Source organism: Bombus pyrosoma, linkage group LG11 (genome assembly GCF_014825855.1).
Source record: "Bombus pyrosoma isolate SC7728 linkage group LG11, ASM1482585v1, whole genome shotgun sequence".
Classification (NCBI taxonomy): domain Eukaryota; kingdom Metazoa; phylum Arthropoda; class Insecta; order Hymenoptera; family Apidae; genus Bombus; species Bombus pyrosoma.
This window is the reverse complement of record NC_057780.1, coordinates 14,367,050-14,391,524: the sequence shown is the minus strand read 5'-3', so window position 1 is coordinate 14,391,524 and position 24,475 is coordinate 14,367,050. Positions and strand designations below refer to the sequence as shown.

General features: G+C 36.6%; 2 protein-coding genes and 1 long non-coding RNA gene across 15 annotated transcripts in view; 2 read left to right on the top strand and 1 right to left on the bottom strand.

Annotated features, from left to right (window-relative positions):
• Nucleotides 1–11,609: 11,609 nt before the first annotated feature.
• Nucleotides 11,610–18,179, top strand: LOC122573015 (probable ATP-dependent RNA helicase pitchoune). The gene is made up of 10 exons (XM_043738848.1): nucleotides 11,610–11,812; nucleotides 11,909–12,013; nucleotides 13,876–13,944; nucleotides 15,027–15,287; nucleotides 15,351–15,665; nucleotides 15,740–16,041; nucleotides 16,118–16,270; nucleotides 16,347–16,517; nucleotides 17,535–17,712; nucleotides 18,014–18,179. The coding sequence occupies exons 1-10, from the start codon at nucleotides 11,710–11,712 to the stop codon at nucleotides 18,103–18,105; spliced, it is 1,749 nt and encodes a 582-aa protein (XP_043594783.1). The 5' UTR covers nucleotides 11,610–11,709; the 3' UTR covers nucleotides 18,106–18,179.
• On the bottom strand, nucleotides 16,087–19,026 carry LOC122573016. The gene is made up of 3 exons (XR_006318636.1): nucleotides 18,904–19,026; nucleotides 16,359–16,464; nucleotides 16,087–16,265 (listed from the first exon to the last, which is right to left on the bottom strand). It is a non-coding gene; the product is annotated as an uncharacterized LOC122573016 (long non-coding RNA).
• A 4,211-nt stretch (nucleotides 19,027–23,237) lies between these two features.
• LOC122572690 (protein held out wings) overlaps nucleotides 23,238–24,475 on the top strand; it is a 49,028-nt gene continuing 47,790 nt past the window's right edge. For 4 of the 13 annotated variants that reach the window (XR_006318526.1, XR_006318529.1, XR_006318528.1 and 1 more), the window contains exon 1: nucleotides 23,238–24,391. Coding sequence is in view for 9 of the 13 variants with exons in the window: in XM_043737987.1 (XP_043593922.1) it covers nucleotides 24,265–24,391 (127 nt within the window). In the remaining 4 variants the exon portion in view is untranslated. The remainder of the gene's footprint in view (nucleotides 24,392–24,475) is intronic. The other 9 variants (XM_043737987.1, XM_043737988.1, XM_043737986.1 and 6 more) reach the window with 4 other exon arrangements.

The window sequence follows — 24,475 nt, the reverse complement described above, 5'->3', positions numbered from 1 at the left end:
TTCGTAGGCTTGCTCCGCGCTGACCGTAGTCCTCTCGTCTAGTTTCACCGTAGTGGAACGTTGAAAGTTGCTGCAGGGCTTCGTAGTAGCAAAGATTCGCAGTGGTCCGCTGATCCTTCAATCTTCAATGATGCGCGTACGCCGAAATCTTAATTTCGTTTTCACTGAAGCGAATGGATCCTGGCAGGATCGCCAAAAATGTCATGTAAAATAAAAAAATAAATTTAGGGAAAAAAGAAACTTTATTTTTTATCGTTTGCAATACACTTCTGAGCTCTAGGCGTGACTGTTCAAGACTGACTTGGATGATCTTTAGGGGGTGTATTTAAATTCTTTTATTCGTTGGAGTGGGAATGGGCCTTGATCATCTCTGGGAACGGATAGAATGACCGGATGTTATCCTGATGGTAACGCGCTTGGAACTTTGCTATCTTATCGCTTTGTTTAGTCGGATTTCGTCTGTGGCATTTCGTCTGTGAAATCGTCGTCGTTGTCGTCGTTGCCGTCGTCGTTATTGTCGTCGTCATCGTTGTGCGCGGGGGTTTCGGCACCCGGGGCGGTAGCAGCAACGAGGGGTCGAGAGCGAGGACTTTCGCCGAGGTGGCCGCCCAGCCTCCGGCGCCCTCCCGCGCCGGTAGAAGGTCCGCGGAAGGTGCGGGCGGCGACGGCGGAGTGGCAGCTAGAAAGGCTGCCGTAAATAAGGGACGGAACGGCAGCGGTCGGGACGCGCGTAGAGATGGTATACCCGGCCTTCCCCGACCTCCGCGGTGTGCCGCGGTGACGCTCACCGTAAAGGATGGTTCGGGATTTACACAGGTGGAGGCGATATCATTTGCCAGGAGAGCAATTAATCTCTCGCATCTTGACATCGCGGTGGTCAGACCAAGGAAGACGGTCACGGGGGCGTTACTCCTTGAAATTGCAGGGAGGGATGCCGACAGGAAAGCATCGCGGCTGGCCGAATAGATGACGGAGGTCCTTCGCGACTACCCCGTCAAGATGACTGTCCCGCGGAGGACCGCTGAGCTGAGGGTGTCCGGGCTGAAGACTCGGTTACCCTGGAGGAAGTGATGACCGCCGTTGCCGAGGCGGGAGGCTGTCGCGCGGAAGAGCTCAACGTGGGCGTCATACGCGCCACTCGTCGGCGCCTGGGCTCGGTGTGGTTGCGCTGCCCGTTGACAGCGGCAAGGAAGATCAACGGCAGCACCAGCGGAAGGGGTGACGCCCCATCTACAGGTAAGTTCCGTATAGGTTGGACAACGGCGAGGGTTTCCCTCCTCCCGACGAGCCGACTCCAGTGCTTCAAATGCCTAGAGTTGGGTCACGTGCGCCGGGACTGCAAGTCAATGGTCGACCGTTCGGGCCGTTGCTATCGGTGTGGTGTGGACGGACATCGTGTCAGGGACTGCCTGGCGCGGATACCCAAATGTCCGGTGTGCGCGGACTTGAGACATCGAATGGGATCACTGGCGTGTAAACCGCCGAACCCGTAGGAAGAGGGCCGTACAAGAAGTAAGGACCGTCCCTGGCGACGGTGCAGGCGTGACGGTAAGGAAGGAGACAGCGCCGTCAACCGGTCCCATGGAGGCTAGAGGAGAAGACGAAGAAGTCGGACGCACGCGAGGGGAACGCAGTGGGGGACTGCAGTGCAATCTAAACCGCTCCCGCCCGGCTCAGGACCTAATGTTTCAGAGCCTGGTGGAGCGGCGAATCGGTCTGGCAGCAGTGGCCGAGCCGCATAGTATTCTCGACGCGTCACGAGGCGCTGGGGACCTGATCGGCTTGGTCGCCATATTCTGGACCGGGATCGTGGGAAGCCCCTCCACCTCGATGATCGGGCGGGGATGGGGTGTCGTGGCCGTGAAATGGGGCGACCTGGCCGTGGTGGCCGTTTACGTGTCGCCCAACATCAGTCGGACGGAATATGCCTCGTTCCTGGACAGACTCGCGGCTTCCGTGAGGCGTTTGGACGCCTTTTCGTCACTGGTCCTCGGGGACTTCAACGCTCACTCTACGGCGTGGGGCTCCCGCAGGACCAACGGAAGGGGGCGCGTCGTCCAGCACGTGCGTGGCGTGGCAGGGCGAGTCCATAGTGGACCTCACGTGGGCAAACCCCGCAGCATCCCGCCGTGTCACCGGTTGAGGCGTATCCCCGGAGGAGATCCTCTTGGACCACCTCTACATCGTGATGGGCGACCATTCGTTTGGTGCGCGCGGGGCCGCCGGCCTATCGAAAAAGAGAAGGAGATTCCCGCGGTGGGCAACGACCCACCGCGATGAGGATTTCATGGCGGCGGCCGCTATTGCCGTCGCCTGGCCGGAAGAATCTCTTACCGACGAAGACGCGAAGGCAATCCGGCTGAGGCGCGACATACACGCGATCTGTGATTCGTGCATGCCGTGGTCCGGAGCCCCACGCCGCGCTGGTGCGGTGTACTGGTGGTCCGAGAAGATTGCTCGTTATCCGCGCTCGGCGCCGGTACACCAGATACCGCCGTAAGCGGCTAGTGGATGAAGCCACGGTAGCTCGTTTGTACGGAGCCTACCGCGAAGCGCAGAGGCCCCTGCAGTGAGTTATCAAGCAGGCGAGGAGGCGGAACTGGGACGAACTACTGGCCACCCTCGACTCCGATCCCTGGGGGCGTACTTACAGAATGGTGTTGAACAAACTCCGTCCTTGAGCGCCTCCCGCGACGGAGAGCATGGACCCTTGATTCCTCTAGGAGGTCGTCAGCCCCCCTATTTCCGGGAACGGTCAACGAAGAAGCGAGCAGGGAAAGTGAAGAGCAGGAGCCGCAACCGCCGGAGGAGGAGGGAGAGCTACCGGACATCGCGGGAAGTTGGAGCCCGGAATCGGGGGTCTCCGAAGAGGAGCTGGCGGAGGCCGTCGGGAGAATCGGAGCGCGGAAAGCCCCAGGTCCCGACGGAGTCCCGGCCCGCCTGTGGAAGGACGTTGCCGGGGTCTTGGCCCCGAGGCTAAGGTGTATGTTCGACAGACGTCTGACCCGGGGCGAATTCCCCGTCCCATGAAAGGAGGAACGGATGGTCCTGCTGCCGAAGCCAGGACGGTCTTCGGACTCGCCTTCCGCCTTTCGGCCGATGTGCCTTTTGGACGAGGCTGGCAAGCTGCTGGAGAGGGTAGTGGCCGCTCGCCTCGAGTCGCATTTATCTCGGCGTGCCCCCAGACTGCACGACGCCCAGTTCGGCTTCCGGAGAGGGCGGTCTGCGTCCGACGCTGTCGCCTGTGTCTGCTCCCTCGTCGAGGGGACCGAGCGGCAGGGTTGCGTGGCGTTGGCCGTGTCGCTTGACGTGATCAATGCCTTCAACAGCATCCCCTGGGATAGGATAGACCGGGCCCTCGAGTTCCATCGAATGCCCGCTTACCTGCAGGGTGTGGTCCGGACTCGGCACTAACGTGCTACGCCGATGACACGTTGGTCTGGGGCTCGACGTGGGGCAGGGCCGTCCGCCTGGCGGAACTGGCGGTGGCCTGCGTGGTCGCCACGATCAAAGGTTTGGGGCTGGAGGTGTCCCCCGAGAAGTCCGAGGCAATGTGGTTTTGCCATAGGGGCGCCTCCAGAGGGTTATCGCCTGGGGTTGGAGGGGGCTAAGATCAGAGTCGGAGCCAGTATGAAGTATCTGGGTCTGACCCTCGACAGCCACTGGACCTTCGGCGCTCATTTCGAGCGCCTGGCACCCTCGGTCGAGGCGACGGTGAACGCCTTGGGACGTTTGCTGCCTCGGCTGGGCGGGCCGGGCGTCGGGGTGCGACGGCTGTACGCCGGCGTGGTGCGATCGAAGCTCCTTTATGGAGCTCCGATCTGGGCGGAGGACCTGATGGCCAGCAATTGCAGTCTCCGGGTGATCAGGGGGTTGCATAGAACGATGGTCATCAGTAGTGAGGGGTTTCCGCACCATTTCGGAGGCGGCAGCGGCTGTGCTCGCGGGTCTCCCCCGTTCGAATTGCAAGCCCTCAGGTGTCGCGAGATTTATCTCCGCACTCGAGGTCTGTCAGGCGAGGTCGGCCCGGTGGATGCCGATGCTAGGGTTCGGCCTCGGCGGGCCCTGCTCGACAGATGGCGCGCTGGCCTTGACACGAGACCGGGCACGCCGGGACTGAGGGTCCTCGAGGCTGTCCTTCCAAACTGGGACGTTTAGTTGGACGGTGGCGGGCCTCCCCTAACCTACAGGGTGACGCAGGTGCTCATCAGACACGGGTGCTTCGGTAAGTACCTGCATCGAATCGGGAAAAAGGCGACCGCGTGTTGCCACCACTGCGGTGCGGTCATGGACTCGGCGCAGCACACGCTGGAGCAGTGTCCGGCGTAGGCGCTGCCGCGCCACCACCTCATCGGGGACCTCTTGCCGCCGACGATCCTTGAGGCATTGTTGACGAGCAAGAGAGGGTGGAGGGCCGTGACCTCCTTCTGCGAGCAGGTCATACTTCGAAAGGAGGGTGCGGAGAGGGTGAGGGAACGGGACTCCCACTCCGACAGGATCGGTCGGCGAGGGCGCGGCAGAGGCCGTGGTCGCGCTTCGGCGAGGCGCGCTAGGCCCCCCCCCCCGTAGAGTTCTAATTTTAAGCGCTGGTAGTTCAGCGCCTCGGGGCCGCCAAGCGGTCCGGTAGGGGAACCAGACTGCCTTGCACGGCGGCACTGACGATGAGGCGCGATGTGACATGGCCGCACACCGCGCCACGAGGAGATGTCTCATTGTGCGTGGAAGGGGCTCGGTGTGTCGCTCATGGCGGTTCTCGGGTCTCCCTCGATCGCATCGGGGACGGTCATCGTGGAGATTTTAGCCGGTTGGAGTCCGACACTACCACGCCGCCTTCCCCAGAAGCGGTCTGGCGTCCGTGCAAAAAAAAAAAAAGGTAAAAAGTGAGGAAACGTAGGTTTTCCTATGTTTCTCGGGATTTTCATCTGCAAGCGACCAGTGGTGGGGAGACCAACACACAGCAAAAGTTTTTCCCTGCAATAGACGTGATAAGACGTGAGAAGTGATAAAGTGCACGCGTACCGAGCGAAAATTCAAAGTCGATTTTCTCGAAAACAAAGCCTCAAACGAAAAATTTTTATTCTATATTTTCGACTTCTTTTTCGCGCAGAATCACCCCCTTTCCGCTTGTACCACCAGTTACCAACCATCCTGTATATATATACGCAACGAGCGTAATCATACTACAATAATCAATCTACAATTGTTGTTGGAATAAAAAGTACATTATAACCTGTTACCTCAGCATTATAATTAATTCAATCACCTCTATTATCCTAAACGAAATAGGGGATCGATCAGTTTCGTGGCGTTGATTGTATATTGTAACGGGAATTTACGACTCCCATTGACGCGCTCCTTACGATCGCGTCTCTCCGCGAACGGTCGATAAAACAGTATGTCTGTTACGTCGCGCGGGACATCTGCACTCCATCCCTCGCTACCTGGCAGCCAACGGCTAAACTACAGTCTTCCCGATTCTCAATAGACCCAAGGACCCGCCATAAAGCGTTAACTTTATTGTCTCCACACATGTTTGCCAGTCAAATTGCTTGTCTTGAAGAATTTTCTGATTCTATAAGTATTTTCAGTTGATGGCTGGGTTTTGGAAAAGTCCTTGGGTTTATTAGGCGCTCTTAAAAATCAGGAAGAAAGCGGACAGTCACCAGATGGGAAAAGCGAACATATGCCCATCGAAAAAGACTGTTTTTCCTCAGGAACAAAGTCACCCCCGCTCTACGTTAGTGGGAGACTTCTTCATATCCTGTTCATTAGAGTGGATCGCAGATCGTTACCCTCACTTCCTGGACGAAAAGTGTGAACAACGAATCCGCGTTCTTCGGTCAAAGGGCACACCCACACCAAGCTTTCCTCCGAGACACCATAAGAGCAGCTCAGCCACTCTCGAGCAAGTGTTCAAGCAGTCATCATCAAGTCACTCTCGATCAAGTCGTCACCCACTCTCGAGCAAGTTCTCATCGAGTCATCAATAAGTCTTCAATAAGTATGTTCGGTCGATCTTCCGCGAATAGAGTCTGTCGACATCATCATACGCAACGACAGGAAAAGAGTCTCAGGTCGCATTAACTCGTCGTTGTCCGTTCAACCAATCTTTATTGTATAACACCGAAGTTGTTGGATCGTTTAAATATATATAGTAACCTGTTAATCGCAGCGTTATTTCAATTAACCACCCTTATTATCCCACAAGAAATAAGGGATCGTACGATTCGTTGCGTCGATTAGTCAATCGTAACGGGAATTTATGACTCTCGTTGGCGCGCTTCTTCGAGATCGCGTCTCCCCGCGAACGTGCGAAAATAATGTCTGTATGTATAAAGCAGCGTTAAATTTAATATATGTACATATGCTGATACTTCAAGCGGTTAATAAAAATATATTTAAATTTTTTATGTGCAATATATAATAATTATAATTTTTGCCTAGCGTATTGTACTCATCCGATGTTAATTGATACGCGTAAAAATTAGCGATGTCTTACTATTTTGTTCATATTTTCAATATAATATTAAATCATGCGTATCAAAATTATTTATACTACTATTATTACATACTGTAATTACATATTACTTTTATATTAATTAATATGGAAATTGTAAATTGTAAAATATAGATAGATACATTTTGTTGCAATATAAAAACTAGCGTGGAACTGAATAAGTTCTTGTCTATGTCAGTGTGGAAGTGTAGTACCACAATCATGATATAAACAGTTCTCGATACTCATATACCGGAATTCAGGGAAGATCGTCCGAAAAGTGAGTCGTGACTAGTTGTGAAATATCAACATGCAAGATACGAAGGTTCACTTTCTGCGCATGCGTAACGTGCTATGAGTGTCTCAAACAGAGATAGAGACACTATTTATCTCTGTTTGTCTCGCAAAAACGGGGATTTTCTTGATCTTCCATATGACGTTTTTAACTAACGACTAACAACTAGATATAACTCAATTCTATAGACGGTCTTCTCTACCGAGCGTCGAGACTTATTTATATGATCATCATGTTACAATTTGTTCTCTGACAACAGATGGTCCAATTATATGGCTCAATTGTTTGGTGTTCAAATGCTTTCAATAGATCTCGGCATTGAGAATAGTATTATACGGCTTTATTATATCTTTCACACATGGTTCCAAGTGAACCGTACGTACATGTGTTTTTTGACTCCTGTCATATACTGTCAAAAGAAAAAATATACGTGATTGTCTTGCAGAGTATAGAATTTTATTACATAGGAATAACAAGCAGATCATTTGGAAACTTATTTGCTTCCTTAAAACATTTGAAATCCGCGGGGAAAATACCACAAATGCCCCTTATCGAAACAGAATGAAAATGTCTGGCGACGTGAAATATCGCAAGAAATTAATTACATGAAGAGTTTGTACAACAACGTTACAACTGCTATAGCAGAAAGTAATGTAGCGGCACATGAGTCATAGGACGATTCATATCGAGAGTAACTCATATTGTTGTTTTGCCTATCAAAAGCAAGTTTGGAGTATCGACGTCATTTCGATGTACAAAATGTAAAAGTAAATAAACTCCGGATAAAACAATACCGTGTAACCGTTAACTGGAGTCGAATTCAAACTTTCCGGTACTCCCCCGACCAGTATAAATAGGCGAACATGCTCTCTAGGAGGTTCATAACCAGTATCATTATAGCGAGTAGCATTGAGCGAGCGACGATTACGACGTAATATACTAACTCTGTATTTTATGCTTAAAGTGATTTTTAATATATCTGACTATCACAAGTATTCTCTCGTCTCGTCATTAAATAAATCAACACGTTTGATATCCACCATACTAAAATATACCGACTGTTTAAGTGCATGTTATGTAAATAGCGATTCTACAAACATTAAACTGAACCTCGTAAAAAATACGCGGTTTTCTTACGACACCGTCATGCAGTGTCATTACGATTTGCATTGTGGTAGAAAAATTATTTCGCTGATGTATTAATGGGAATATGGATAAACCACCCGTAGAAAGAATTTTTTCATATATTCTTGCTTCTGTAACTTTTCTTGCTTTTGTAACTATTCCTTACTTTACTTTACTCTATGAGTTAATGCTAGGAATCTGAATGTATGTGTCAAGTCATGTGCACACTTATAAATACAAAGAAGGAAACACAATTATTTATAAGTGTATTCTACATTATTACAAAATAACAAACATAAGTCCATAAAATAAACATAAGTTCTAAAACTATTTGTACCTATATTTATGTATTATTCTACGTACATATACTCTTAATTACAATTATACGTGTAATTTATAAATATGTTTCATATATGTACAATACTTGTTTGTATATTTCCTGGCGTAAAAAATTTAAGAGGTGATTCTAGAAGCTAAACTAGGATGAAAATTAAGAATAAAAGATTGCGTTTTCAGCTTTGTTTTTTTAGTTATTGACGATTAAAAATTAACCGAAATATATCTGTGTGTGAGCAAACCTCCTTACACGAACGAAAGCGGGGTGCACAGACATCCTCAAATAGAACGATACATGGGCAGCAGCTTATCTCGTACAAGTTATAGAGAAGAAGATTATGACATTTGAAAACGTAAACCATCCTGCGCGACGTTTTGTAAGAAAAATCGTAGATTAAACATTATACCTGCTTACTCATTAATATCCATAACAGCATATCGAAAACCGCCTCATGGAGTTTTCGAATAGAGAGGATTAATATTTCCTCTAATCCTTTGCCATAATAAATAATTAATAAATAATAGCAAATGTAAACAATGTTTATACGAATTTCACATACACACCACGATCATTTTGTCTACAGGTGTTCACAGAAAAATCATATATGCAAATGTCCAGACTGTTCAGAAAAAAGTCGGAACGAAAATAGCAATCGTTTTATATTATAGTAAATGTTCAATATAGCTTATAGACGGTATAGCATATCGGCGTAACATACATCCACTTAATTCGGAACCTTTTTTTTTTTTTTTCGTGGAGAAATCCTCATGGACACTCACTGGTTGCCTCGCAACAGCCGAGTAATGTCGGACTCTTACCGACTAAAACTCCACGGTGGTTGTCCTTTAACGTATACCAAGGTGACCCGAGGTCTCTTTCGAATTTCACCGGGAACCTCATCCTGGGTTGCCATATTGACTTCATCTGGGTTGCTTCCACTGCCAGTTGCCCCAGAGGCCCGAAAAAACGGGGGGTGGCAGCAGCTTTAGCGCTTTCTTCGTCAACACCTGCACAGAGCGATCACCGATCCTAGACCGCCCTGCGCCCGACGCTGCTTAACTTTCGTGATCGGCCGGGAACGAGTGTATCCAACGCGACTAACGGGCGTTGACACTTAATTCGGAACCTGCGCTCATGAGACATTGAAAATGGCAACAGTGTACATGTATACTCACTATGCAAAGTATAGTATAAGTATAGTGTAATCCAGATCTTCACTTTTACAGTATTACAATACAATAGAAGAAGCCATGATAGGGAGTATATTTATAGCAACACACAATTTATATTCAAGGGAACAATAATAGGGACCTTTCCTTATTTCGAATTTTTTATTTTACTAAATTCTATTCTCTTCGAAAACAGCGGTCTCCAGATCACGGATATACAAAAGTAAAGATGTAGAGTTTTTCTTGAAGTAATTACTTCAACAATATTAATACCTAGATACATTGTCTCAGCAATATCTGACATTGGATCGTGTTAACCACTCGATCGTGACGAGCTGTTGTCACACGTTCAGAAACAGTAATAGGGTAGACAAAACATTCTACATGCCATAGCCATCGAAACAATAACCAGATAATAACCTAAGAATAGTCGCGTCTGATAGACATCCGACGATAACCTAACCCCTCCAGAAAGATCAAACCTTAGTATAAGAAGCCTCAGGTTCGATAACGAATCCGCGGCCTACGAGATGATGTGTGAGAGGTGATACACGATCCTGGTGTGATTCGACGTACAAGTAGAACTTATCTGAATGAACTGAACTACAGTCCAAGTGGAACTGCCCTTATATACTCCTCTCTATATCTCTCGGGTCAATCTTTATTTTTAAGGAGAGCCATATAATTATTATGAACCTTTATTAGCTACACGTCCCTCCCGTGACCGCGACTACGTTCAATGTCAATATATATATATATATATATATATATATATATCAAAATTTTTGACTTTTATTGTCCTGAAAATGAAAATTAATTGCTTATGATTAAGAATTATAATAATTACGATTAAGAGTTAAACAAAAAGGACAAGAGAATAAAATGAAATATATGCCATATAGAATTAACTACTACATAATATATACATTTTACAATACCTGTATATAGCGATTCTGAAATGTGATAAAAATATGTTTAGAATTGTGGCCCCAATAGCATATACAAAAAACATCAAAATCGGTGATATGGGCGAACTTCTAAGTAATTATCGTAAATTTTACTCCGTAATGGAAGTAAGATAGATGAAAATCATAAAATTAGTCACGACGTCAAATCTCGTTTGCAGTTAATTTGTTCTTCTGTTTTTGTCGTTTCTGTAAATGAATACGCATGCAAAACAGATACATTATCGTCAGAAATATCATTCGCAGCCTACCAACTATTGAAATTACTATTAAAATGAAATTTAAGTTTTATTATAACAAAAACATTATTGCGAAAAAAGTAAATTTAATGTTATATCTAAAAAACTATTGTATATGAAAAATATATTAAAATTATTGCATTATTTTACTGATTCATTATCGTTTGAAAGGAAAGATTTTCTTTTCTTCGTTAAAAAGATATAATAAATAATTCATTTCTCTTTCAGAGGCAACTTAGTTCAATTATTGCGCTATTTTATTATTCTCATATTTGTTTATATCGAATAGAAAAGATTTCCATAGAACCATATAATGAAACAGACTCTGATGACGTGAACCACAGCGCCACAGCATACCGCGTTTGTAGTGGAACTAAATAAGTTCTTGTACATGCCAGCGTGAAACCAAATAGAACAGATTCCTAATTTTATAAGTTTTTGTATATTTTAGCGTAGAATACCATCAGTACTTGGTTCCTGAGAACATTAGCTCGAGAACAATTAAAACTCATTTCCTTTCTGATGGTACATTGTAAAATAGTTTAGACATTAATTTTTTTAAGTTACCTTTCACTATAAGAAGTTCCATAAACAAACTCATAAAAGCGGACAGAAGAGCACGGTCCTTCAAATAATAAAGTTCAGTTTGGCGTTTAATTTAATTTCATAATATTTGTATTTTTTAATCTGTGATTTCTAAGTTTATTTAATTCATTTTCTAATAAAACCTCTGTTTTGGTTCTTATTGTATTGAAGTTTTAAGCTATTCTTTCTTCATATAAATTAAAAAAAAAATAATAGGGAAAGATTAATGCGGATAGAATTCCCAACTCCATCTTTTGGCTGACATTTTTAACATTGGATCAAGAATATCCCTTTTCACATGTGTTCTTAGTAACAACTTGAAGCAGAGAGAAGCCATTGATATGTCAGTGAGAGAAACGCTCTGATTGGGCGACCGTAACGCCCACTGTCATTGCAAACTAGTTTTAAAGAAGGCATGAATTTTCAGTTTAGCACATGGATAAAACGTGTTGAGATATTTTATTGCATTAAAATAAGCATTTGATTTGTTAAATAAATATGTCAGTACCTAATAAAGTTTTAATGCGAAAAATTAAGAAAAAAGAAAGGAAGAAACTTGAAGTATTGAAAGAACGGGAGAAGCAAGTGCAAGATTATAAATGTAGTCATAAAATATAATTTATTATTGTTATATTATAACCTATTTTTACATAAAATTATTAGCTCTTACTGATAATCTATTTTATATTAATGGCAGGTGAAGCCCCAATTGAAAATTTAGAAGATGATATTCAAGAAAATGAGGTAGATGTTATGAATGAATCGAAACGACGTCACTCACAAGAAAGTGTGCCAGTAAAAAGTAAGTTAAAATAATTATTTATTTAATTTCTACAATTTAGATTATATTTATTAATATTTTAATTTTCTTCAAAACTGAATATAGACTGTATTTATGTTTGTTATATTTCGAAGGCACATATAAAGTATATACAATAGTGAAAGCATTGCTAGGTAGAATTTAATTTGTTAACTGAAATTAGTACATTAACATCTGTTAGAATCAAAACAGATTTACTCAAAGTAATTGCTTTTTATAATTTCCTAATTTTAATCTAAACCATGTTTGAGAAAAATTCTTTGATATTTAAGTAACCTTTTAATGTTCATATTCTTTACTATCTAACCATAAAAAAATAATAACATAATAGAATGGAAAGTGTAATGTAAATAGTAAAAGAAAGTAATTCTTTCTATAAATGTGAAATATATAATTTACAATCAGGGTAAAAATGTTCAAAGTTTAATTTTTTATCTTCTTGGATGAGCGAAAATAATAAATTTGTATTGTTTGCATACTAATATTCATATAATGAAAAATATATATAATATACAAGATATATCAAGGAGTTAATGGTAAACTTTAACAGCATGTAGTATTTATTAACACAGACAAAAGAGTTTTAATGAACATGAATCCAAATGTCATTAGTTTTTGACTTCTAGAATGTTTCCATTACTTATTTCTGTTTACATTAATCTACAACATATATTTAACGTGATGGTCATTCATTTCATCACATGCTTTGACATGGTATGTTGCAGAATCATTATTTAAATTATGATTAATTATTTAAATAGTGCAAAAGTAAGTTGAGAAATAACAGTAATTATTTAATATCAGACAATCTCATTGATTTTAATGACCCTCAAGTATGTTGTCCAAATCAACATCATGAATAACTTTTCCCTATGCATGTTACCATCGCTTGGCATTAGTTTCATAGATATTCGCAAGAAACCTTAATTAAATTTATAGTACAACCATACTTCATTCTAGCATAAACGGATGCAGAGATGGCATAAAGTTTCTATGATCACAAATTTGATCATTTTATCATTGATCATGTTGTGTCCTGGAGCTTTCTTTGGATTTATGTTGTTATCAAAAATGAAACTTCCAAAAAAATAATCAAAATCTTTCTTCAAAAGATCGTGTCTAGGAGGACAGTAAATATTAGATATTGCAGACTATACCAGTCTTGAATCATAACATTAGATGCCTGGAGATAATTCTTTTTATATCATGTTTCTAATGGAGCTTATAATGTTTTATATTTGATTTTATATTAATATCTGATTTACCTGGCCACTGGGGTGTTAAATGTGATGTATTATAGACATTGATATTGAAGTGATTTTTGTTTGTGAAATGAGTTTCAGAAATGAGCATTATATCTATTTTGTGGCAGTCTAGGATGATTTTGCAGTTCGTTTTTATGTTGAACGAATGCAATGGCATTTCCTGTAGTAATACATATCAGCTTCATTATTTTATACTGAGCGTTATTTTATTTATTACCATTGCTAACAGAGATAATAAGTTGTTTATATGTTCTGTCTGTGTTTCAATTAATTTCTCTAATCTGCTGAAATTTTCTATCGTTAGTATTATATCATGTAGATGTTTATTAACATAAGACTGCAAAGCGACTGAGACATGAGAAATCAAACGTAGCCACATGTGCTATCTGTTTATTTGAGAGTATATTACTTTATATATTTTTCGTCTGCATAAACTTGAGTGATCTATTTATATAGTATAAAACAACTATTTGTATGTGATATTAAAAAATTTCAAATCTAAATCTTGTCTCATCAACCCAGGCATTTCCCTTAATAAAATATGTTTATTGTATAACATGTAATTATTATATGTTACAGAGAAAAGAAAGAAAATCGAAGATGATCAAATATCACAAGATAACAATACTAATAGTATAAATGAAAATTGTAAGTATTTTAAGAAAATTTCACTAATCTTTTAATTACTGTAAATTCCAAAACAAAAACATTTGCTATAAGTGACATATTATTCGGAAGTTAACCATTGAAGTGCACTAAAAATATTTTTATTTAAAAAGCTTTCTTTATACAATTTTATGGTTTATCCCCTTATATAATCAGTATTAATCAGTATTAAATTATATATAAGCTGTACAGTTCAATGGTATTTACAATTTTTGAACCACATCAAATAATTTTTTGAAAAAGATTGGTATATAGAGACTTTCGTTGCAGGTAATACAGCTCGATATGGTTGCATTCCTTATAAAAAAATTAATCGAAAATATAGAACAGTTCATGCATTCATACCTCTACTCTGTATTGATAACATAGTTTCATATATACAACATTAATTTATAACTATTGTATCACAATAAATGTGTTTTTCAATAGAGAGTTTTCATAACATGCTATTAGAGTTTAGTGAATGCAAAAAAAAAAAAGATACATGCAAATCGGTAAATTTCCATAGACAATAATACTCAAATAGAGTTTATCCCTATATAAGATCTTTTTATAGTTTTGAACAATTTTTGGTCATGTGTGATAAATTTCCTTCAAAAGACTTATTACAAATGAGGATGATATTATCCAAGGATTAAATCACTTTCACGTTAATCGTATTCATTTATTTGACAAGTGACTAAAGAACTGGATATGTCAATTAAAAATGTCAATACAATGGGGAAATGATTATTATTAAATTTGTTTAATATTCTTTTAGAATCTGGGAAGGAACTTTTTGATAGAGAATATCATATTAAAAGTATATGAATTCATTTAAGAGAATTAAGATCATCAATTCTTTTTTAATACAGAAAAATATATACATATATTTTAAAAATCATAATTATTGCAATTTATTATTAATTAACAGATAGATAATACTATATGTCAATTTTTTTCAAAAAGACAATTGGAGAAGTTTAGAAATTGTGAATTATATATTAATATTATATATTAATATTACATATTAATACATTATATATTAATTATATATTAATTTGATTTATTTTTCATTTTTGCAGTACCTGGATCTGCAATGGGTCTAACGATAGCAAATGATACGAATTTTAAGGTATTAGCAGAATCTGTTTGTGAAAACACTTTAAAAGCAATAGAAGACATGGGTTTTACAAACATGACAGAAATACAAGCAAAAGCTATTCCTCCTTTACTAGAAGGAAGAGATCTAGTGGGTTCTGCAAAAACAGGATCTGGGAAAACTTTAGCATTTTTAATACCAGCTGTTGAATTAATTTATAAATTGAAATTTATGCCTCGCAATGGTATGTTAATAATATAAATAAAATGTTTGGGATGTAAGTATTTCATTATATTACTATTTTTAGGCACAGGTTGTATTATTATATCTCCAACACGAGAGTTATCTATGCAAACATTTGGAGTTTTAAAAGAACTAATGAAATATCATTACCATACATATGGTTTACTAATGGGGGGTGCTAATAGACAAACTGAAGCTCAAAAACTTGTAAAAGGAATTAATATTATCGTAGCTACCCCTGGTAGATTATTGGATCATCTACAAAATACAGCAGACTTTTTGTATAAAAATCTTCAATGTCTGGTTATTGACGAAGCTGATCGTATCTTAGATATTGGTTTTGAAGAAGAACTGAAACAAATTATTAACATTTTACCAAGTTAGTTCAATCTTTCATATTTTTGTAGCAGAAATAATGATAATGATAAAGAATATATACATATTTTATTGTAGAAAAGAGATTAACAATGTTGTTTAGTGCAACACAAACCAAGCAAACGGAAATGTTAACAACTTTAGCTCTAAAAAAAGAACCAGTTTATGTCGGTGTTGATGATGATAAGGAAAAGGCAACAGTAGAAGGTTTAGAACAGGGTTATGTTGTGTGCCCCAGTGAAAAGAGATTTTTACTTTTATTTACTTTTTTAAAAAAGAACAGAAAGAAAAAGGTTATGGTTTTCTTCAGTTCATGTATGTCAGTCAAATATCATCATGAACTACTAAATTACATTGATTTGCCAGTATTAAGCATACATGTACGGTACAGTGTGGAATACTTTCAATTAGTTGACACCTAACAGTTTTATATTACATATTTTAATTATTTAATAGGGGAAACAGAAACAAACGAAGAGAACAACAACATTTTTCCAATTCTGTAACGCGTCTTCTGGTATACTCCTTTGTACTGATGTGGCCGCCCGTGGTCTTGATATACCAGCTGTTGATTGGATTGTACAATATGATCCTCCAGATGATCCTAAGGCAAATTAAATTAAATGTAACATAATGCAAACATTATTAAATTGATAATGAATATAATAACTAAATGCTGTTGCAGGAATATATTCACCGTGTTGGTAGAACAGCTCGAGGAGAAGGTAGCAGCGGTCATGCGTTACTAATTTTAAGGCCAGAGGAACTTGGTTTTCTCCGTTATCTTAAACAGGCTAGAGTACCTGTAAACGAATTTGATTTTTCATGGAATAAAATTGCTGATATTCAATTACAGGTAAATATACATATTTTCATTTTTAATTTTTAACTAAAAATTTATAGAATTGGAAATATTTTATGTACAGCAATCCATAAATCCATATTAAAACTTCACAAAATGAAGATAGCGAAATATAATATCTAAATTCTATTCAATTTTGTTGCAAAGTTATTTTGTAGAATTTGTCAAAAAAAGAATGATTATGTTCCATTTTAGGTAAATGTAGGAAGTTAATAGTTTTTGATATATTCATAATTAATGAATTATGCCTTATATCTTAAAATACACAACATGTGTATCATGGTTATTACTAATATATGGTGTCTATACACCAAGTATAAAAAATATTCTTTTCTTTTCCAATTTTGGCCTTATTTTTATGGTAGAATAATATATATACAATATATATTATATTATATAATATATATTATTAATTAAATTAATGTATTGTAAGTTCTTCTAATACATCTATATATAAAGGTAATTAGAATAATATAATAAGATAAGAAATAATATAATTGTATATATATATCTGTATTACTCTAAGCTTTTTTTAGTTTTCTTTTTTTAAAAGTCATGGGTAAAGGATACGTAATAATTGTGTGTGCAAACATTTTCTGTAAACTATAAAATGCAAAGACAGCTAAAAATGTAAATTAACTACACAAATTGGATACTTTAAGTATCACTTACAATATTTCAGATTAAAATAAATTGAATTCTTCTGTTATTTCCATCTATAAATATAAATCACTTTTACTCTAACATTTTGAATGCACAGAAAAAACAAAATGTGTGTGACAAAAAAATGAGTTTCTTCTATATTTGTTTTACATTAAACCGTAATTTTTCATAATAAAAATTATAAAAATTTAGAGATATTTAATAATGTATGATGCTATTAAATTTAATACTTCTTATTATTAATTTCTGTTGTTTTAAAGTAATTCTAATCATTGTTTCAATACAGTTATGACTATCTGAAGTGCGCTACATTGAAATAATTAAATTGTGTTTCTTCATCTGTTTTAGCTTGAAAAATTGGTTTCGAAGAATTATTTTTTAAATATGTCAGCAAAAGAAGCCTTCAAAGCATATGTGAGGGCATATGATTCTCATCATTTGAAACAAATTTTTGATATTGAAACCCTGGACTTATCAAAGGTCGCAAAATCTTTTGGGTTTGTGGTTCCACCAGCTGTGGATTTGAGTATCCTTTTTAATATAGTCTCTTATTGAGTTTTCAATAATATTTAATATTTTAATGTTTAATTTGCGTATTTACTATATTCATTTACTATATGTATGTGCGTACAATGCACAGAAAACTAGATTTCGATTATATAAAATGTTAAAAATGTTCTTTCTTTATTTGCTATATTTTTATAATGTGCAGAAAATTTTTTATTCTTTATATATTTTTATTTAGATTACATATATGTACCTGCTAGCTGCATTTATATATACAAATATTGCAGAAAAATTGCTTCCTTAACATTATTTCATTATAGAAGTGGGAGTAAGTAAAAATTCCCGACCACGAAAAAGATTAGGTGGAGGCGGTTATGGATACTCTAAATTTAAATCACGGTCTAACTTTTAAATTGATTGTGTTATATAAAATGCAAAATACAATTTACCTAATTTTATAGAAATAAAATATATTTCATAAAAAAATTCTTTATTTACCTTTTTAAGGTATTGTACAATATGCAAGATTTGTATAAAATATTACAAAATTTACAAATAAGACATGTGTGGATATTTATTTCCTGGAATAGTTGTATTGTTTGTAAGAGTATTTTAAATGGTAACTAATGAATTATTTATGTATACTGCAATTTGTAAAACTATACAATAATTATTACTATATATAATTATTTTATTATCACAGTATGAAGTATAATATAGAGATATAGAATCCATTCAGATATATTATAATATTTTTTACAGCTGTATTAAATTAGGTTAGATTTAAATAAAGTTAACTTATTCGGGGAAAAATTTGATTCATCCGTAAAGCTCTTATTTCATGCTACACTAGCAAATATTTAATTATGCTATATTAATATTTTATTTTATTTTTTTATTTTTTGTTACTAAAAGATAAATAGCATACTAGTTAATTATACTATGATCCATGAAACAGTTTTTAAAGTAATTACACGGAATATATTCTCAAAAAAAAGTGGTAAAACTTGTCTTATGGTACTATAGCTTATTGATTTAAAAGTAATGAAAGACTGTAAACAGATGTAGAGTATCTCAAATAAATATATTGTAAAGTACTCAGCATCACTAGAATATGATGGCAATAAATTATATATTATGTTATAATATATAGACGGTGCTGCTTAAGCACATTATAAAATAACCAATATATTTTAATTATTTATATTACCTGTCATTTCTTACAAAATAAACAACTAAAAAGAAACTATTGATTGGTGAAAAATGACAAGAGAAATACTTTATGTGTGACACCCACGCTATTTCTCAGTAGTACCATGTATGGCACATGGTGTATGACGTCAACGCTACTTTATACTAACCAATACATGTGTGTAGGCGTGTTGGATATGGCACAAAAGGTAACGCTCGTGGGATAACACTAAGGCGACAGAATTTATAATCGATCGCTGTTTTTGAGTCACGTCTCTATAGATTACTATTTGTAAAATTCCTCTTCTCTCCTTTCAAGAAATAAAATTACGATATATATTTTACTTTTTCAATAAGGTATACGTTTTTACTTTTAACTTTTATTGTTATCGCCTATGATCCTTTAAACAATTGTAAAGAAGAATTTATTGCCAATAATATCAAATAATATATATTTCCTCTATTTAGTAGATATCTATTCTATTCTTTTATTCTATACGACTTAACGTAGTCAAAGTTAAAATAAATTTCAAACATTTAAGAAAACTATGAGAAAGGTTTCAATACTCAAATTTTCCATATGTAACATTATATAATAATGTACAAAATTGGACATAGATTAACAAAATTGAACCTTTCATATTTTTCTTATTCAAAAATGGGCACATTTTTGTAAACAATTTGAATGAGCATTTTTGTACAAACTAATCAAGGACAATGTTAAAATTTCCCAATATTTAATTGATATATTATGCATCTTTTAGTCCTTGTCCAACGACTATAATAAAAATTGAAAGAAATTATTGTTTGTGAAAATTATTTTCTAAATAAAATGTTTTTTCATTATCGTTTGATTACTTCAAAAGCAAGGGAATATTTTGAACAACATAACTATTTCAAATAATTTAATCTTACAAGTTCAAATAACTCTTCATCCTGCATGTGGCTGTATTTTTAGTTATATTAAATTGTATATATACTAATAGTAATAATTAGACAATAATAAAATATCAACAGAATTTAAATACTGATACGTAATGCCAGGTTTGAACAAATATATTAGTCATACATTTATTTTGTTTCATGCCAAGTTTCCGTGTAAGCTTGCGATATGAATGTGTGCAAACATATAATTTATGTTAATATTAAGTATATTTTGTGTATTTATCACGTAGATTTAAACATTGAAGTAATGTGAACACATCGTTTGAAAATCGAAAGAATTATAGAATAAAAATAATTACATAAAAAATACAATAAAATTTATCTATTATTCATTGTATTTATGAGTGAAATGAAATTTTCAGTATACGAAGTTCCGTTTTCAAACAAACATATTTTGAGAACTTTTGTATATGTAACTATTGGTTATTGTATTGTGTCATTTAATACTAGATTAAAATTTAAAACAAATGCAATTATATACAATATAAAAAATATACATATGAAATTAATAAATAAATATCCTTTACGATATCCTTTACGAATTTAAAACAATCCTGTGTAACGATAATGCAAAAAACATTGCACAATTATAAAGAACTTTAATCGTAATATAAAATTTTGTTTAATTCATTCATTCACGGATTTTAACTTTTTCACTTTTATTACATTTTCAATTTTGATCTTTTTCATATCTAAAATTTCCTTAGTACAAAATTTGTAATAAAATTATTTTGTTAAGAGAGCTGTAATTATATTGAAAAAACATAATATAAACAAATATCAAGAATAAACATAGATGAGAATAGAATCAAGCAATATTTTTAATTATAGCATACAGGGTGTTTATGCTATTAATTCTCAACTTTTTTTTTGCGCAATTGATAAATTTACGGTAGAAAAAGATAAAGTTTCCTATCTTTTATATTTGTTATGGTTTACGTGTAACAACATAGTTATAACTATTTCGAAATGGATAGTTTTAGTTGTTTTTATATTATAAACATATAAGAAATGAAAGCTATGAATGTTAGGAGAATATTTTAGAGATTTTGTATCACTGCAGTTACTTTACTAATAAAGTATCTAAATATGGTTACGAAATTCTCAATATCGGACATTATAACTACAAAAAAGAATAACTTCATAACTGCAGCGATATCTATTCTTTTTGGATACCAAATCCAGTGAAAAAAGACATTAAATTCCTTCATGTTTATATTTCAATAAAATATAGAATGTTATTGAATCATAAGTTGTTCAACTTGTTTCATTGACATATCGAAAAATAAACGTAATGTACTTCCATATAACGTAAAAAAGATTATAGCTAACTATCGATTTAATAATATTTCTGGTGTATCGTCTTTACGCGAAAAATCATTGTGCAATATTAAATATTAGAAATAGTAAAACCTTGTTCTTTTGTATTTTTCCTCACAAATCTACTATTTATAGAAAAATTGGTAGCAACTAACAGCGTAAACACTCTGTTATGAGGTATATTTTAGTGGGAGTCTTACTAGAAAAGAAAAAAAATATATATTTTTTGAATTTTTAACGGCAAGATAAAATCACATTAATAATTCGATCAATTGGCAGTACCCTTTGTGCAATGACTTCATACAGTGTAATTATTAATATGATGCGTAATTGTATTGAATATTTGATTTCGAAAACTTGTTAAAATTAAAGGAATGTGTCTCTTTTGGTAAAACTAGCAAACAAAAAGCGAAGAAATGAATAAATGTTTATATTTAAATAATTACTTTTATAATTCATTGCTTTGAATTATTATATACACATGAAACAACTAATAAAGATATGTTTGCGAGAGTAGATTATCATATAATAAAAATAACGGTAAGGTAGTTGTTATTTATATTTATATTACGATTGTTAATTAAAGAAATTTATATGTTAAGATTAATAAATTTAAAATCACGTTTTCTTTATTATCTAAAATTACTATTTTTAAAATAATTTTTATACATAAAAAATTTAATAAACCTGTTCAGGAAATGTAGTTATTTGTTAATCGGTATTACATTATTATCTCCTATGCGATACATCAATCAATGCGTAGTTCGAATCCATGATACGATACATTGCGTGGCTGCAAATTGAAAGTAGGTAGAAGCATTAATTATACATTCTAAAGTATACTGCTTCGATATTATAACGTATCTAGTTGAGTGCGTTGATACTCTGTATTATTATAATCGGAAGAGTTTTGCATATGATAAAACAAGTCATATATTCGTGCTATATGTATATCCATTAAAAATTTTTTGAGAATTCAACTAATTTATACGCTCCCTTTTTTCTTAAATTACATTAATATAAGAAGAGAATATTTTAATTCTTTTAAAACTTAATATATGTGTATTTTATACAATCAACGATAACTCTTTGTTACTTACAATAAAATAAAATAAAATACAATAAAGTTCCTACATACATATTTCTACTTGATTATAATAAACAAATTTTTATTTTGTTGTTCGGCAGTTTTAGTAATAAACACGAAAATTCTTTTAGAAGTAATTGGTTTATATTTAAAATGCATAAATAACGTTGTACGAATTATATCGAAACGAATATGTATCTTTTCTGTAATAGCTTTATTGATAGTTCATATAAATTTATAGAATTCATGAAAGAATATCTTCAATAAGTTAAGCATCCTGATTAGAATACATTAATATATAATAATATGTTATATAATCAATTCCTTGTTATTTGGTTTGTAAATGAACATTATTAAACACATACCAACACTTAAAACTACACTTAAATATACTTGTTCTAAATGTCATTAATTAAACGATTAAAGAAACTATTTGATGCAATTTGTCGTCTCGAAAATTTACGTACAAAATAATTTTCAACTGACTCTAAAATATCGAGTTAAAGTCGAAATCTATATTTAGCTTGTGGTTTATTTAAAGCATTACGTGTGTTTCGTTAGATGATCAGCTAATTTTATTGAATTTAGAAAAATTTGTCGTAAATGGCAGGCCAGAAATAAATTAGAGTACCAAAGAAGGTATATAAAGTTAGTAAATATAAATGTTTGATACGAAGAGAATGAGTTTCTCATTTCTCTTTCAGTAATGAGCACGTAATTAAGCGAATAAAGCCTATTCAATAGATTGGTCACATATAGATCAACGTCCTTGATTTTGGCAGTCCCTCACACAACGGCAGGATATACGAATAAACGTGTTTCGTGATGTTCCGTTAACAAAAAGAATTTCATGAAACGGAGTGGCGGTCGACTCATGAATCACAAAGATCGCATGAGGCAGGGTATGCTAGTAGATATCTACGTCCCTGAATTATCCAACTTGTATGCGGTGATGGTATGGCGCGTACCTCACGATCACGATCAGTACTCGCGCGTACGCAGAGGCCGTATATGGTAGTGGGCGGTAGAAGCGCGCCGATAGAGGTACGCAAGACCAATACACGGACGACGCATGCGCAAAACAAGTGCTGCGCATGCGTTCAAACTCAGGAATCTACGGGTAGCTCACCGCGGCACATGCACGGATAGTGCAGTAGAGCCGAGAATCCCGTAGCGTGTGTTTGTTTTTAATTTCGCGATCTACGATCTAACTTTTTAACCTTAACAGAATCCAACTCGTGAGAGAGGCTGTATTCTTCTTCTCTCTCTCTTTCTCCCCCTCTCTCTTTCTTTCTCCTTTCTCTCTTCCTCTCAGTGTCTAATTTTCCTGCCTTTCCCTTCCTCTATCTCTCTTTCCTTTTTCTCCTTCCCTCCTTCTTTCTTTTTCTTCCCCCTTCTCTCTTCCTCTCCTTTCCTTCTCCTCCTCTTCCTTCTCAACCCTCCTCGTCTTTCCTTTCTCCTCCGCTTCTTCTCCCTTGTTCGTAATTTCGCTCTCTCTCTCTCTTTCTCGCGCGTGATACTTCTTTCCCTGTCCCTCCTTCTATCCTCCCTGTTTCTGTCGCTCTTACATACTTCTCTCCCTCTCCTCCTCCACCTCCTCCTCCTCCTCCTCCTCCTCCTTTACCTCCTCCTTCTCCTTCTTATACATAGTATACTGACTCCGCTATTTCTAAAAACGTAACGCAATCGTGGCGACGTATGCGAGGAGCGCGCCAGAGAAACCACGAGTGAGAAGGCGCGACGCACGAACAGCGAGTTGTATTAATTACGAGATAATTGTGCGAAAAATAAAAAGGCAAAGTGATATAATAGTGAATAATTGAAAAATCAGCGTTAACGTTGTGCAAAACAAAAACGTGAAAGGACTACTGTTGTTTTGAATCTTAATTGCAACGTCGTCTGTCTCTTGCTCGTTTACGTTTAACGATCACTTTTTCTTTCCGTTTCCCTCTCTTTGCAATACCTTTTTTGTTTTTGTATCTTTTTCTATTTTCGCGTGACCGCCATAGGAGTAATCAAGTAATTGCGATGTGTGATAATACTAACACGACGACGCAGAGTATAGCGGACTACCTGTCACAGTTACTAAAAGATCGAAAGCAGTTAGCTGCTTTCCCTAATGTCTTCATACATGTAGAGCGCCTACTAGACGAAGGTAAGCAACCATTAATCCACTAATATCTTCTGTACCTTCGGTAATGCATCATTTCACTCGCGACACGCCTTACTTTGGTTGCAT